Source organism: Python bivittatus, unplaced genomic scaffold (assembly GCF_059951505.1).
Source record: "Python bivittatus isolate LINGU-HERP-01145 unplaced genomic scaffold, Pbiv_v1 ctg000330_np1212, whole genome shotgun sequence".
NCBI lineage: Eukaryota > Metazoa > Chordata > Lepidosauria > Squamata > Pythonidae > Python > Python bivittatus.
The window spans coordinates 61687294-61701551 of record NW_028277058.1 but is presented as its reverse complement, the minus strand read 5'-3'; the positions used below and the strand labels follow the sequence as shown (position 1 = coordinate 61701551).

Sequence of the window (14258 nt, the reverse complement as noted above, 5' to 3'; positions counted from 1 at the left end):
CATAAAAGCAAAATCATATCAAAACAGTAGAAAGAGCAATAAAAGATACCAGGTAAAAATAATCAATTCTTCAGTCAGTATAGAGCAAATCACAAAAACCCAGATCTACCAACATCCTGGCCTGAAGCCGGAGGGAAGGCAGTAGGGAGTTCAGATAAATAGGACTGCTAGTTTCCTACTGTTTATGGGACAATTAAAATCAGAATATTTTAATGTAAAACTAACTACAGCATAAACACATTTTGTTTATGTCTGGCTGAAGTCTGCAGAGTTTAGAAGTTTGGTTTGTTTTCCAAGTTGACACTAATTGGAGTGTTTACGTAACCTCCTAGAGTAAAATTTAAAAAAAGAATCTTTCGAGGGAACTTAACTCTTAATTTGAAAGCCAGGTTGGTGCAGTGGTTAAGGCAGCAGGCTAGAAACTGGGAGACCATGAGTTCTAGTCCTGCTGGGCACAAAGCCGGCTGGGTGACCTTGGGCCAGTCCCTCTCTCTCAGCCTTGGGAAGAAGGTACTGGGAAGATACTCCAAAAACATAGCCAAGAAAACTGCCGAGACTTGGTTCTGTAATTCCCAGGAATCAGGGTGGACTTAATGGATCATAACAACAAGGAAAGGAGATAAGAGAGTCACCTCCACCCAGACAGGCCAATCTAGCTAGTCAAAATTAAATGCCATGTTGGTGGTTTTAAGAACCCTTGTGCAGGGCACTCAAGATCCCTACTCGCAAAATTACTAGGAAAACAACCAAGGGGGAAATTTGTCCTGTTCAGTTCCTGTTCCTCAGGCAGAGGACTTGCAGGTTTATTTTTTAAAGTCAAGGAAAAAAGGCCACTGAGGGAGAATGGGGGAGTTTTATAAAACAGTGATACATGGTGTGGGGCACGGTCTCTTTTCTTTGCTGTACGAGATCTCAGAGTCACTCAAGAAGGTTGGCATGCCAAAAAAAGGTCTTCACGCAATATGCACTTTAATTTATGGAATGTATGTTGAGCTATGACCTTCCCGCCTTCCTTTCTGATTTAAAACATTTTCTGCTCCTTATTCCGCTAGACGCAACCTCTCAAGAGGCTTGCAAATGCAAGACAAAATGACAAAAGTTACAAACGGATGCATCTCTGTTTTGCAATATAAATGGGAGTCAGATGGCATATCAATGTAATAAATAATAATAATGATAATAATAATAATTATTATTATTATTAAAATAACAAAAGGAGGAAGGACGGAAAATAAGTGAATCAATTCACCACCACCACCACTCTTTCGTATTTAAGGTGATGAACAGCATTTTTACTGTATTCCACAGAACATTTTGGGGTGTTTTTTTTGCATTTTTTTTTTTAATGTGACCATTGCTCTTACTTTCTTAATAGATGCTATCTGGGGAAAAGATAGCTTGAAAAGATAGTTTGCCTTAAGAAGGGATTATAAAGGCTTGCTTCCTAAAGGATGTGCGACTGAATACAAAAACTACCCTATTTAAGATGGGGACGCTCATGCTGAACCATGGTTTGTTTAATCGTGGTTTGTTGAACAGGCAGCCCCGGCTAGGTTCATACATTCCGCTCAGCCAAGGTTCACAAACCACAATGGCTGAGATTGGCCCCGTTGAGTCTATGAGCCCAGCTCATCGTGGCTTGTTTGCCAATCGTGGCTTAAGAGGCAGTCGCCCATCTGTGTGCCACGCCTGGAGGAAGGGAGGGACGAAGGGGTCTCGGCCCACCTCGGCTCCACGGGGCCGGGGTCTCGGGGGAGCCGGGGGCGCCAGGCGGAACCCCATCAGCGCCCGACCTGAAAGGCGAGGACCGCCTCCACCCCCGGGCTCGCCACTGAGGCCGGCGGCCGCCTTCTCCGCCGGCCGCTCCCCCGGCTGTCGTTACCTTCTCGAGTCTGGAAGGGCCGCGCGCTCGCCCCCTCCGCCGCCATCCTTCTTCGGCTCTTCGGCCGAAACGGCGAGGACGCAGCTCTCGGGCCGGCCGCTAGGCCTCGCTCCGAGCGTATCCTAGCAACGGCCCGGCGCCGTTGATTGGCTGCGACCTCTCGCCGCCATTTTCAAACCGCTGCGCCGCCATTCGCCCTCCTGGACCCGACGCGGGTGGTGCGTCCGGAGCAGCCTCGTCTCGCCTCGCCCGGCATGGAAAGCGGCCCGCTGACTGAGAAGCCCCCTCTGCGGAGGAAGGGGAGGCGGCGACAGCAGGAGCAGGAGGACCGGCCCAGCCTCCCGGGCCGCGCGGCGCTCGAGGACACCCCTGGCGGGGCCCAGCGGGGGGCGGCGGCGGCGGCCTCCTCCTCCTCCTGTGGGCGGTAAGTGGGCGGCGCCCCCCCCCCCCCGTTCAGCGCTTTCCCTCACCCGTAAACAAAACCGTGCCTTCAACAGAGAAGCCTAACTTAGGAAGTCGGCCAGGCCCTTGAAAAGGTGTTGCTGGGTGGCTTCCCACGCTTTGCCACCCCGGGGATATACTGGTGCCAGGCTCCTGCTTTAAGGGGTTCTTGCTGGGGCCATCAGGGATGTTACCTCTCAGCCCCGACCAGGAAATCCTACTTTTATTGAGTCATAAGAACAGTATCTTGCAAGTCTTGATTGGGTTATTCCAACCCCCCCCCCCAATACTTCACTGAATCAGGGAGGTGTCTGCCTGAGCTGAATACAAATGTTATCTTGCTCTCAGCTTGCTTCAAAAATGCATCAGCCCCTTTTGCCCAGGCTAGGATCCTACATTTCTGTGTCCTTACTCTCTACAGCCCTGTTTCTCAACCTTGGCAACTTTCAGCTGTGTGGACTTCAGCTCCCAGAATTCCCCTGGCTAGGGAATTCTGGGAGCTGAAGTCCACACAGCTGAAAGTTGCCAAGGTTGAGAAACACTGCTGTACAATATCTAGCCACCTTGTCTTTTTCAATGGCTTTTGATTTTCTCTACCAACTGTTGCCTTCCCATTTTGTATCCAAAATATCTACGTTTAGCTTCATTATTAGTAGTTCCAGTGAGCAGTCTAGTTTTGCTTCAGCTAGAACTGAATATTTGTTGTTCTTGAGGTCCAGTTTTCTCCAGCACAGTTCAAAGCCTTCTGGTTTTCTTCACTCAGCCTTTCTGATGGTGCCTGGTGTTAATTTTATAAAATACAAAAGAACATCACCAACAGTTCGTGTCATTCTAAGGTCCATTAGAGGTCTTCCAGGAAGCGGGCAAGCAGAGTGTATGTAAGAGCCTATATGAGGATGTTTGAGATAGCGCTGAGCTAGGTATACAAAAATCTATACTGTATCTCAGAACAAAACAGCTTGCACATTGATTATGGTTTATACTTGCAGATAAGCAGAGAATTTTAGGTTCAAAAATACACCCCAAAAACTGGGTTTGGCTTATCTGTGGATGGGCTTATCCACAAGTGTATATGATATATTGCTGTGTTCTCTCTGACCCTAGGTGGTTAACTGTAATAAAACACAAAATCAGAACCTAATAAAACAAAGCCATTTGAAAACTAAATACAATAAAAATCTAAATTCAACTGTAGTGAATCACAGATAAACTAATCTTGGTACTCTTCTGATAGGATAACACAATTCCCGAACCCTCTGAGACAAAAACAGTTTTCACTGTTCTTCTAAAAGCCAGTAAAGTAGGATCAGTCTGGACCTCTGGGGGGAAACTTAGGTCTAAGTCTGCTTTCAGGTCTTCCTCTTGCAGTTGGGAAAATTTTCTTTGTGGTCTGAATGCACAGAGAGGGCAGATTTAGAGTGAATTTGGGAGCCAATTCTGGTGTTCCAATGTATTCTCCAAAAATTTATATTCAGCACACAATTGAGATTAATGACCAAGGCCTATTGCCCAGTAGCAGCACACTGTCTAGATCTAAAACACAGCTGAAAGCACGCAGGAGGTTAGATGTGTTCTGTGGGATTTTGGACTTTGTCACCTTTTCTTGGAAAGCAGACCCCTATGCCCCAGATATTGTGAGGACACAATGGCCTATTTTACAGAGAAACAAAAGCCCAAATGTATGTTGGATAGGGGTCATGTGAAAGGATAGTTTGGATAGTTCGTGCTTTGCTGCTGATTCAGTCCCTTACTATTTTGTTGCTGAAAATGATTTTTTGAAAGCTTGGAAAATACCTACATTAGAATTATAATATTGAGATAGGCAAGCTAGTCTTTTGACTTGGTATAAAACCATTCAGCTGTAATTGAAAGCCAGGAATTTTAACTAACCTAAGTAAAATGATTTTGAGACACAGTCTGACTTGAAGACCTAAGAACTGTCTGACCGAATCAAATTAAAATGCAACCCAGTTAATCTTTGCAAGGATTCCCCCAATTAGCTGGGATTATGAGTGGTCCACTGGAAGTTGGTCTCTGTCCTTTCTATAAGCCCTATACTAAAGTACATGACCATTGACCAATTTTCAGTGGACTATCTTTAAAATTTACACAATTTTATGAAACTTTGCAAAATTCAGTTTCTTTTAGTCTGGTTTTAGAAATTCTCTGACAAGGTGGTTGTTTCAGTTTTCTAATCTCTTTTGAAAGTCAAGGATAAGTTTTCACTGACAGAGGAAGTATAACTTATTGAGGATAAGTGGTACTAGATAATAGGATATATGAGTATTTGCCTTAAAATTCCCAGGTAGTCTTCCAGCCAAGTCAAAGCCCCCTAGACTATCTTCTGCAACCCCACTAGATAGACCAGATAATCAACAGCACAGGAAGACTAGAGCTATACTTTATTAAGATAGACTATTATAGCAGAAATTTGCAAGCCTGCTTGTGCTGATGTCTCCTCCTTATATTCCAGTGGGTCAGGGAGGCAGCTGCTTCTGAATGTTATCTTGCTTCCTAGGACTTAGGGAATGTTTTGGCCCCCTTTGCCTCGGTAATAGTTCTTGTCTATTTCTGTCAAGGCCATCTCCCTTGCTCTCTATACATTCATTCATAGAAATTGCACACATTGATCCTTCTTAACAAACAAGGTATGCCTGGTTTGTAAAAGTGATGATTATTGATAATATATAGCACAATGCTTGCCATTATGAATATGAATGTTAATTTACCTTTCAGTAAAAATATTTAGAAGAATACATTAATTAGTCTTTTGTAAGTTACAGGTCTTGTAGCCACTTCTTGGAAGCTTCTTAGAAGAGCCTTAAAACAAAATGAAATATCACTACTTGATACTAGCTGGGAGACAAATTACATCAAATGTTATCTTTCCAGGAAATTGCCAATTTGTCTTGCTGGCAGTTTTCCCTTTCAGAAGGTAGAAGAAGAAACCAGATCAGTTTTTTATTTGATTCCGATTGATAGAGATTAATTAATTGATGAGGCGAAAAGCAGGTACTTTGGGTGAAAGTGTCTGTGTGGTGCTAGAATTCTTTATAGTACTGTAACAAAAACTGAGTTTAATGAAATATCAGTGGTTGTCCAAGAAGTTTAGCAACAGTTAAATTAAACAGTTAAAAAGCACAAATATAAAAGTTACAGATTACCATGATGCTGTACAGCTAGTCCATGTTGCAGAGAGGATATGCAGAACATCAGAATGAGCTTAGGTTGTCACGGGTTGCTAAGAATACAAAAAGAGCTTCTTCAATGTATTAACATAAAAGGGAACTCTGAAAATGGTAAAATGACAGTTCAAGTAATGGCTGAAGCTCAGCTTCTGTTTCAGTTCAAGCTTCTCTCAGAAAAGGATGTATGTCAAATCAGTTATTTTGCGGGATCATCTCTCCCTGAAGGTATCTGCCTGTTCCACTAGTTCTGATAGGATGGGAGTGCTCCAGGTTCCTTCCCTTAAATGTTGCCATCTAGCAGGACCTAGGCAGCATGCCTTCTTGGTAGTAACCCCTGCCCTTTGGAACACCCTTCCCCCTGAGGTCCAGCAGGCCCCTACCCTCCTAGCCTTCCAAAATATAAAATTCCAAAAAGCCTTGAAGACTGGCTTTTCCTGCAAGTGTTGGGGTAGTGTGAGGCTAGAGCCCAGTAAAGTTGTTTGTGGATGTGTTGTGTTTGGGAACGCCAGGAGTTTCTGCATTGGGTTTTTTTGTTTTTACTGCTTTGTCATTTGTGAATTGCCCCAGGTTATGTTGCATAAGATGAACGTCTATATAAATCTTATAAATAAAAATAAATGTGACAAATAAGCTGAATTACAAATTGAAATGAGAGATGATGTCACATCTCTGGATTGAAATGAATTGCCTCTTGAAATTCTGATGAATCTTGTTGAAAAATTGAGTAATCCTGGCTTGTATTACTGAAACGTGGGTGGGGCAGTGGGAGGTAGGCCCCCATCTTAGAGAGGTGCCCACCTGTGGTTCAGGTCTGGTACCAACCACAATTAAGGGGGAGGTGGGGCAGCAGTTGTCATCCATGAGTTATCAGCTTTCAGAGGCTCTGCCCAACAGATAACTGGGTGTGGGACTCCCTGGTTAAATTGGGCTCTAGGGAACAGATGGGCTGTTGCTGTTGTACCACCCTCCCTACCACACAGCATCTTCCCTGCCTGGATTTCAGCGCTGGGTTGGTGTTTGAGACCTGAGGCTTGTGGTTCTTGGGGATTTCAATTTACTGCCCAGCAGTGTTGATTCCAAGGTGGATCAGGAGTTCATGGCCAGCATGGTCTTGTCCCAAGTCATCAGGGTTGAGGGAAATAGGACCTGTTAGATTGGTCTGCCCCAGGTGACTGATGGACCTGGTAGGGTTCTAGAGGGAGTTTGTGGTTTTCCTTGAGGTTCTAGTGGGCAGTTTGGCTGAGGCCCTAGTCATGGCCTGGATGGGTATGTGGCTGGGGCCTTAGCCCGGATTGCCCCTATGTGGCCTCTCTGTTTATACTGATCCTGGGACATGCCTTGGTTCTCTGAGGGACACTGGGAGATGGTGTAAGAAAAGAAGCCTGGAGCATCGTTACAGGAAGACCCAAAGTCAGTCTGACTGAACCTGGGTAGGAACCCATATTCAGGATTATCTCATTGTTATAAGGGTGGTGAAATATAAATATTTCTCTGCTCTTATTGCAACTGCCAATAGCTGTCCAGTGGCCCTTTTTACAGTAACTTGGTCCCTGCTGGGGAAGAACAGCCGCAGAACCACCTTCAGAACCACTGCAAGGAATGTTCTTGTTCTTTGGCAGATAAGGTCACCTCGATCTGCTCAGTTGGACAGGTCTAGTTGAGGTGCCTGATGGAACGTCATGTGTGGTTATCTAAACTGAGTTTGCTTCTGTGACTCCAGAAGAAGTACACAGAGTTCTCCAGTCTGATAGCTCGGCCACCTACTTGCTAGATTTAGGTCTCTCCTGTAAAGTTGCCCAGGAGGTGACTTGTGATTAGGTCCATGCAGTGGAATCAGCTTCTTCGTGTGATGGGATAGTCCCCTCAGCCTTGAAGGAGGGTGTGGTGTGCTCTCTCCTCAAACACACACACACACACACACACACACACACACATATACACACACACACCTCTTGACCCAAGATCAGGCTTTCTCCAAATCTGCTGGCCTTCTGCAACACATTAAAAACTTGGCTTTGCCATCAAGGCTGAGACCCTGATAGTATGGATGAACCCATTTCTTTGTTATATTGACTATGATGTGTTGCAATTATTCTCAGCTATTTTGTGCTGTGTTTTGTTATTTATGTTCTAATTATTGGTTGTGTTTTTATTTTGTTTTGTTAGCTGCCCAGAGTCATGTATATGAGATGGATGGTCATATAAATTTATTAAGTAAGTAAATATGAGTCATTGCAGGACCCAGCAATCCTGGACAATTACTATCCAGTCTCCAACATCCACTTCTTAGGGAAGGTAGTGGAGAGGATAGTTGGACTTCAGATCCAGAGGACCCTGGAGGAAATGGATTATTTGGACTTATTTCAGTTGGTTTTCAGACTGGGATTTAGTTTGGAGATGTCTTTGGTTGCATGTTGATGACATGTGGTGGAGCTGGGATGAGGTTGGGGTGCCACAGGGCTCGATGTACTCTCCCCTTCTGTTTAACATGTGCATGAAAACACTGGGGTCATCCACCACTTTGGAATTGGGTATCATCAATATGCTCTGCCCCAGGCCGGCCAAATGATGCAATCAAAGGCCTGTCCCAATGGCTGGAAGCAGTATGGATGGGGAGAAATAGATTCAGGGTCCTGACAAGACCGAGTGGCTATATCTAGTTTTGGAGGCATTCCATTGTTGATTCTCGGTGGGTTGCACTTCTCCATTTGAGACTTGTGTGCAATCTGGGGGCTTCTTGGACTTTCATCTCCTGCTTGAAGAGCAGGTGAAAGCTGTGGGCAAGAGGGTCTTTGCACAAGTACCTTTCCTGAATTGGGAGGCCCTTGAAACAGTCATCCATGCTGTAGTCACCTCACAATTGGATTACTGCAACGCTCTCTACATGGGGCTGCCCTTGAAGACTATCCAGAAGCTACAGCTGGCCCAGAACCCAGCAGCTCAGTCAATGATGGGTGCCCGCATTAATCACACATGACCCCACTGCTTCATGAGCTGCAATGGTTATCATTTGGCTTCCACATACAATTCAAGGTGTTGGTTATCACCTTTAAAGATCTTTGTGGCATAGACCCTGTTAATCTGAGGGACTGCTTATCTCCAGCTGTCTCTGCCCATCTAGTATGGTCTGGCAGGGTGGATGCATTCCAGGTCCTGTCAGTTAAACAATGTCATCTTGTGGGACCCAGAAAGTGGGCCTATTCTGTTGCAGTTCCTGCCCCTCTGGAATGATCTCCCACAGAGAGCCATGGGGCTCCCACCCTTGCGTCATTTAAGAAACACTGAAGACCCAGTTGTTCTCCCAGGCCTTAGGGATGGGGTGATTGTGGAACCCCCTTTTAGTTTGTTTTGGTGTGGATTGTGGTAGGTTTATGGTTCATATTTTGTTCCTCAGTCAGTTGTGTTATTTATATGTTTGATCTTTTAAAACTGTAAGCCACACAGAGTCATTCAGGAGTTAGGCAGTCTCACAATTTCATAAATAAATAAATACTTGGAAAGTTCTGAAACAATTTATTTAATGTGCAGTTTGTGACCACCTTGAAGCCAGTGCAGTGATTGCTAGATGGGCTTATCAGAAAGAATTCCTGCTAAAAACATTGGTTTATTTGATCATGGGAATAAAATATAATATAAAAATAACATATTTTATCTTCATCATTACCTTATACAAAGTCCCCCATTATATCCAGATTAACAAGCTAGTTGACCATGGGCTAGATGGCCCTGTTACCAAGTATGGATTTCTAATGGGCTGGATCAGCAAAGAGGGCTCAGCTCTCAGTTCCTGGTGAGACCTGAGGAACCAAGTGGGGCTTGGTCCTGGGCCTCGTGCTCTTAAAATGGTTTTATCTAATAATTTGGTGGATGAGATGGGGGAATATGCTGTTTTGATTTGCATTGCCCCCAAGACTGGGTAGAGTAACTATCGCTTTAAAAGACAAAAGTAATATTTAGAGTGAGAATAAGTTAGGAAGTTGGATGGAGAATAATGGAATGACATTTAATGGAAATGTAAAGCTTTCCATAAATATTGGAAGTATCCAATTTAGCCATTGAGCTTCTAAAATGGATTGTGGATTTGAAGGTGAATATGAGTTAGCAGTGTGATGTAACTGCAGAAACAAAAAGCACCTGCAAACTTAAGTTGTATTTTAAAACCTGAGCTTCCAGACAACAGGAAGGATCATTCCATTCTTCCCTGTGCTGGTCAGATGCACCTCAAGGATTATGTCCAGCTCTGGAACAATATTGGAATGTTTCAAAGAAGGACTAAATGATCAGAGAACTGGAAATGAAATCCCACTGAGAGAGAGTGACATATGTTTAACTTTCAGAAAAAAGGCTACAGTGGAGTTTGCAGATTCTTCATATATCTTAAAAGTTGTCATACAGAAGAAGCTATGACCTGGTTTCAGTCATTACAACACATAGGATATAGCATAGCTTAACTTTACATAAAGCACATTTCATTTGATAGCCTCCTCATGGTAAGAGCAGTTTGATAATGAAACTGATAGCCTGGGAAGATGGTAAGTTCTCTGGCTGAATGGATATATTCAAGCAACGGTGGAACTACTGCCTTTCAAGGATTTTTTTAAAAACTCACTTTCTGTATCAAGAGGGGATTGGCATAAATCATACTTGTCAATACTTTTTTTTAAAAGGTTTGCCATTGTATATCTGTATGAGTGTGCTAACCAGCCCCTGACATTTGGGAATATGTTAGTCTATGCTATGGACACGAGTGGCTAACAGTGGCTTCCAGGTACAATTTAAAATGCTGGCTTTGACCAGTAAAGCCCTGGGCTTGGCACCTGAGTACCTGCAGGACTGCCTACTCCCACCTGAATCAGCCCAACCTGTTAGATCATCCTGGGAGAAACCCCTTGTGGTTCCCCACTTCTGGGAAGTGAAGCAGGCTGACACCAGGAGATCCTGATACCGGGAGATATCAGACTGGCCTCTTCTTGATGGCTTCCAGGAGGATGTCCGGCAGAAGGGGCATGTTGCGGGCCCCGCCAGTCAAGGAATTTTGGCTGGCGGGGTCTAGGAAGGGGGCCTTTTCTGCTGTGGCCCCTGCCCTGTGGAACAGCTTGCCAGCTGAGGTGCGGGCTGCCCCCACTCTCCTGGCCTTTCGAAAAGGTGTAAGAACATGGCTATGCCGAATGGCCTGATGGGGGCTCACATTGTTGAAACTGGCTCGTGGGATGATCGATACTGCTTCCCCCATCTTCTTGATTTGTATATTGCAAGATGTATATACATCTTGATTTGTATATTGCTTTTATAGATTTGTTATTTGTGTTTTAATTGGGGGGGGCTATTTATATTTTTATTGTTTTTATTCTCTTGGTTTTTAATTGTAAGCCGTCCAGAGTCTCCCTCTGGGGGAGATGGGCGGCATATAAATTTAATAATAAATAAATAAATATTAAAGACAGAGCGGTTTCAGGGCATGCTCTAAACCATCTTGCATAGGATGAACTGCAAGTAGTATCTATGTGGAAACAATTCTTCAAATGCATCCTGGTTATAGGCTAAATGTGGAGACAGACACATAAGTCTGTTTGCAACCACAAGATGTCAGTAGAAGATGGGGATATTTAATTTAAAATGCTGCATAGCCTAGGCTGCTTTGTTAAAAAGCTGTAGTATAGGTAATTCTTCCTGCTGTTTACCCTGTAAATTAAATGTCATTCATGAATCGTGGAGAAGAACAACCACAAGGATAATCTTTTGCGGCAGAATTAGATGCTGAGGCCCAAGGAGAAGAAATTGGCTAGAAGAAGGGTGGAGTGCAGCGATGCATTATAAAGATACCTATGGTTGTATAAATAAAATGTGAGGGAAAAAAATAGAGGAAAAAAAAGTATGGCTTTTACTTTTATAATGTTAATCCTGGCTTTTGGATACCGGTAGTGTAGTGCTGCAATAACCATAAGTATGTTTTGTTTCTTGTTCTTGCAAAGTAGGGTTTGTTTGTTTTTTTCTCCTGAGCCACCCATAGATGGTGCTCACAATTCTTGGTTACAAATAATATCTCCCGTGAGTAGACCCAAATGGAATTTCATATCAGCCGCTGCTTTGGTGGCTGGAACTACACTTTCTCATTCAAATCACAACTTGATATAGTTGGGAAGTTGCACTTATTCTTCAATGACATTTTGTTACTAGGTCTTATTCGTGTGCAAGTTATAAATGGAGTTCAAACAAATAGCAAAATAAGAGCTGAAAGCTTAAAATGCTCCCTGCATCTTACAATGAGCCAAGGAATACTTCCTTTGTCTGGGAAGCCATCCCCTTCAAGATAAACAGTAATTATCTACAATCAAAACAATGCACAAGTCTTTCCAAGCCAAGTTTGTTACAGTATATACCAGTGTTTCTCAATCTTGGCAACTGTAAGATGTGTGGACCAATTCCCAGAATTCCCCAGCCAGCATAGCTGGCTGGGGAATTCTGGGAGTTGAAGTCCACACATCTTAAAGTTGCCAAGGTTGAGAAACACTGGTATATACTAACCTGTTACTTGTTTTTATAATTAAAATCTAACTTGCAGTGTAAATGCATGAATGCACCATGTTGTTTTGCAATTCTGATCCTTGACTGAAACTGATTTGGTTAGAGATATGGAAACTCCAGTATCTATTCTGAATGGAAAGTTTTTCAATCGTCAGCAGCTAGAACACTGTGAATGTTTGCAAAGGCTGTTCTGTGCTTTGATATTAAATAGTTTTCTTCATAACCACAAGCAGCTTGTCCCCTTAAATAGAAAAGTATGCTTTCCTCCCCTCCCCTCCCAATAAAATAAAAGTTGCCAAACAAGTAAATCAAAGATATTTATGATACTCCAACCTTAATTATTCCATGCTTTTTACATTACAATGTGCTCATGTTCTCCATAGAAATCATTCCACAGGCTTCACACATCATATTAACCCATAAAAAAGTGTTGACTGGCAAGTCTTTGCAACACTAGCTGGAATACTGGGTGACAAGCAGACTGTGGCTGGCTGCTTGGCTGTTTTGGTTGACACACATGTATACAGTATGTGCTAGTCCCTTACCTTTGACTTCAGCTAAGACAGGCATCCATGCACACATGCACCAGGCTCATACATCTCACTATGTGTATTTCAAAACATAGACTGTTTGGTTTTGGTTTGGCATATTATGCGAACTCAGCTCATTCTGCTTTATTCAGTAGCCATTGTTAAACCATGTCTTCATACAAAATGCTTATACCCAAGTCAGAAGCCACTCACAAACAGATAAACTATGGCATCCAATTTATTTATTTATTTACTGGGCTTATAAGTCATTCCTGTCAAACTGACTCTGAGCAATGTACAGTTACACAAATCTGGAATTTGGGTTAAAAAGACAGATAAGCAGGGTAAATACAACAACAGCATAGGCAAAATCAGAACTAAAACCCATGGATCATAATACAGTAATACATAAATTGGGAATGTAAACACTTAAAGCCAAAAGAACCAGCTCATTGGGCAGAGAAATATAACAACCCTGTTCTCAAGGCTTGATAAAACAACCAAGTTTTTGCAGTAAGTCAGGAAGAAAGGGACCGTTCAAACATCTGGGGTATACTATTCCAGAGGGGGGACAGTGACTGAAAAGGCATGCTTTCATGTCCCCTGACAATCTCTTATTGAGGGTACAAAGAGTTAATCTCTGAAAGGGAGCCAGCTCTATTAAATTTTATCAGAAAGACAGATTTTACAAGGGGAAGGCAGGCCCACAGATAACCAGACCCTGAACCATGAACGGCTTTAAAGGTGACAACCAGCACCTTGAATCGTACCAGAAGCCAGCTGATAGATAACGAGTGTAGCTCTCAAAGTAGAGATGGTATATGGGCACCTTAAGGATATTATTAATCTTGGAGACTTTTGAGGGTCCAGATGCGAAGACAGATAATCCAATACAGATATTGTACAAATGGACATCCAAAAAATCTTTGATGAAGTCTCTAATGAAGACTCTTGAGTAATTTCAGTGACCATGGAGTAAAATCGTTAAGTACAGAACAGGAAACAGTAGGAATTAGCAGATTTATTCGTTCATATGTACATACATATATGCTCTCACAGTTAAACTCTCAGCTGTTTACAATACATCCAGAAAAATTCAGTAAAATGGCTATAGTTTTATAAAAATAACACCAAATATTTATTTATTTATACACACACACACCCCATTAAATAACCAGTGGCATCAGTTCATGCTCCAAAGGTTCTTCAAAATAATATGTTTTTTTATAACTTAAAGAAAATATCAGGGCTGATCAAATTTCAGGTGTTAGGCTATTCCAAAGAGCAGGTACGCAAACAGAGAAAGGGCTTGTGAGCTTCCCATCTGCTTTACCTCACAGTAGTGGAGAGCCACAAACAGGTTCTCTTAGGACACAGAAGTTGGGCGGGTTGAAGCTGGATAGAGAAGGCAGTCTTGCAAGTACTCTAGTGCCAAGCCATGTTGAGGTCTATAGGTCAAGAGTAGCAGTTTGATTTGTGCTCAGGAGCCCAAAGGAAGTGTTTGCAGGGCCCAGAGCACTTGTATAATGTGCTTGTGTTGGCAAGTAACCATCAACAACCAGGCTGCTGCATTTTGGACCGATTGAAACTTCCAGGTAGTCTTCAAAGACAGCCCTATATAGAGCGAATTGCAGAAGACCAAATGAGCATTGATGAAGACATGAGTTGCCATTGTGCCTCATGCTTCATATA

At 43.0% G+C, this 14258-nt stretch overlaps 1 protein-coding gene across 1 annotated transcript in view; it reads left to right on the top strand.

The window, feature by feature from the left end:
- Nucleotides 1–2109: 2109 nt before the first annotated feature.
- NET1 (neuroepithelial cell transforming 1) overlaps nt 2110–14258 on the top strand; it is a 78113-nt gene continuing 65964 nt past the window's right edge. The window contains exon 1 of the mRNA XM_088141442.1: nt 2110–2306. Coding sequence (XP_087997568.1) covers nt 2137–2306 — 170 coding nt within the window. The 5' untranslated portion in view covers nt 2110–2136. The remainder of the gene's footprint in view (nt 2307–14258) is intronic.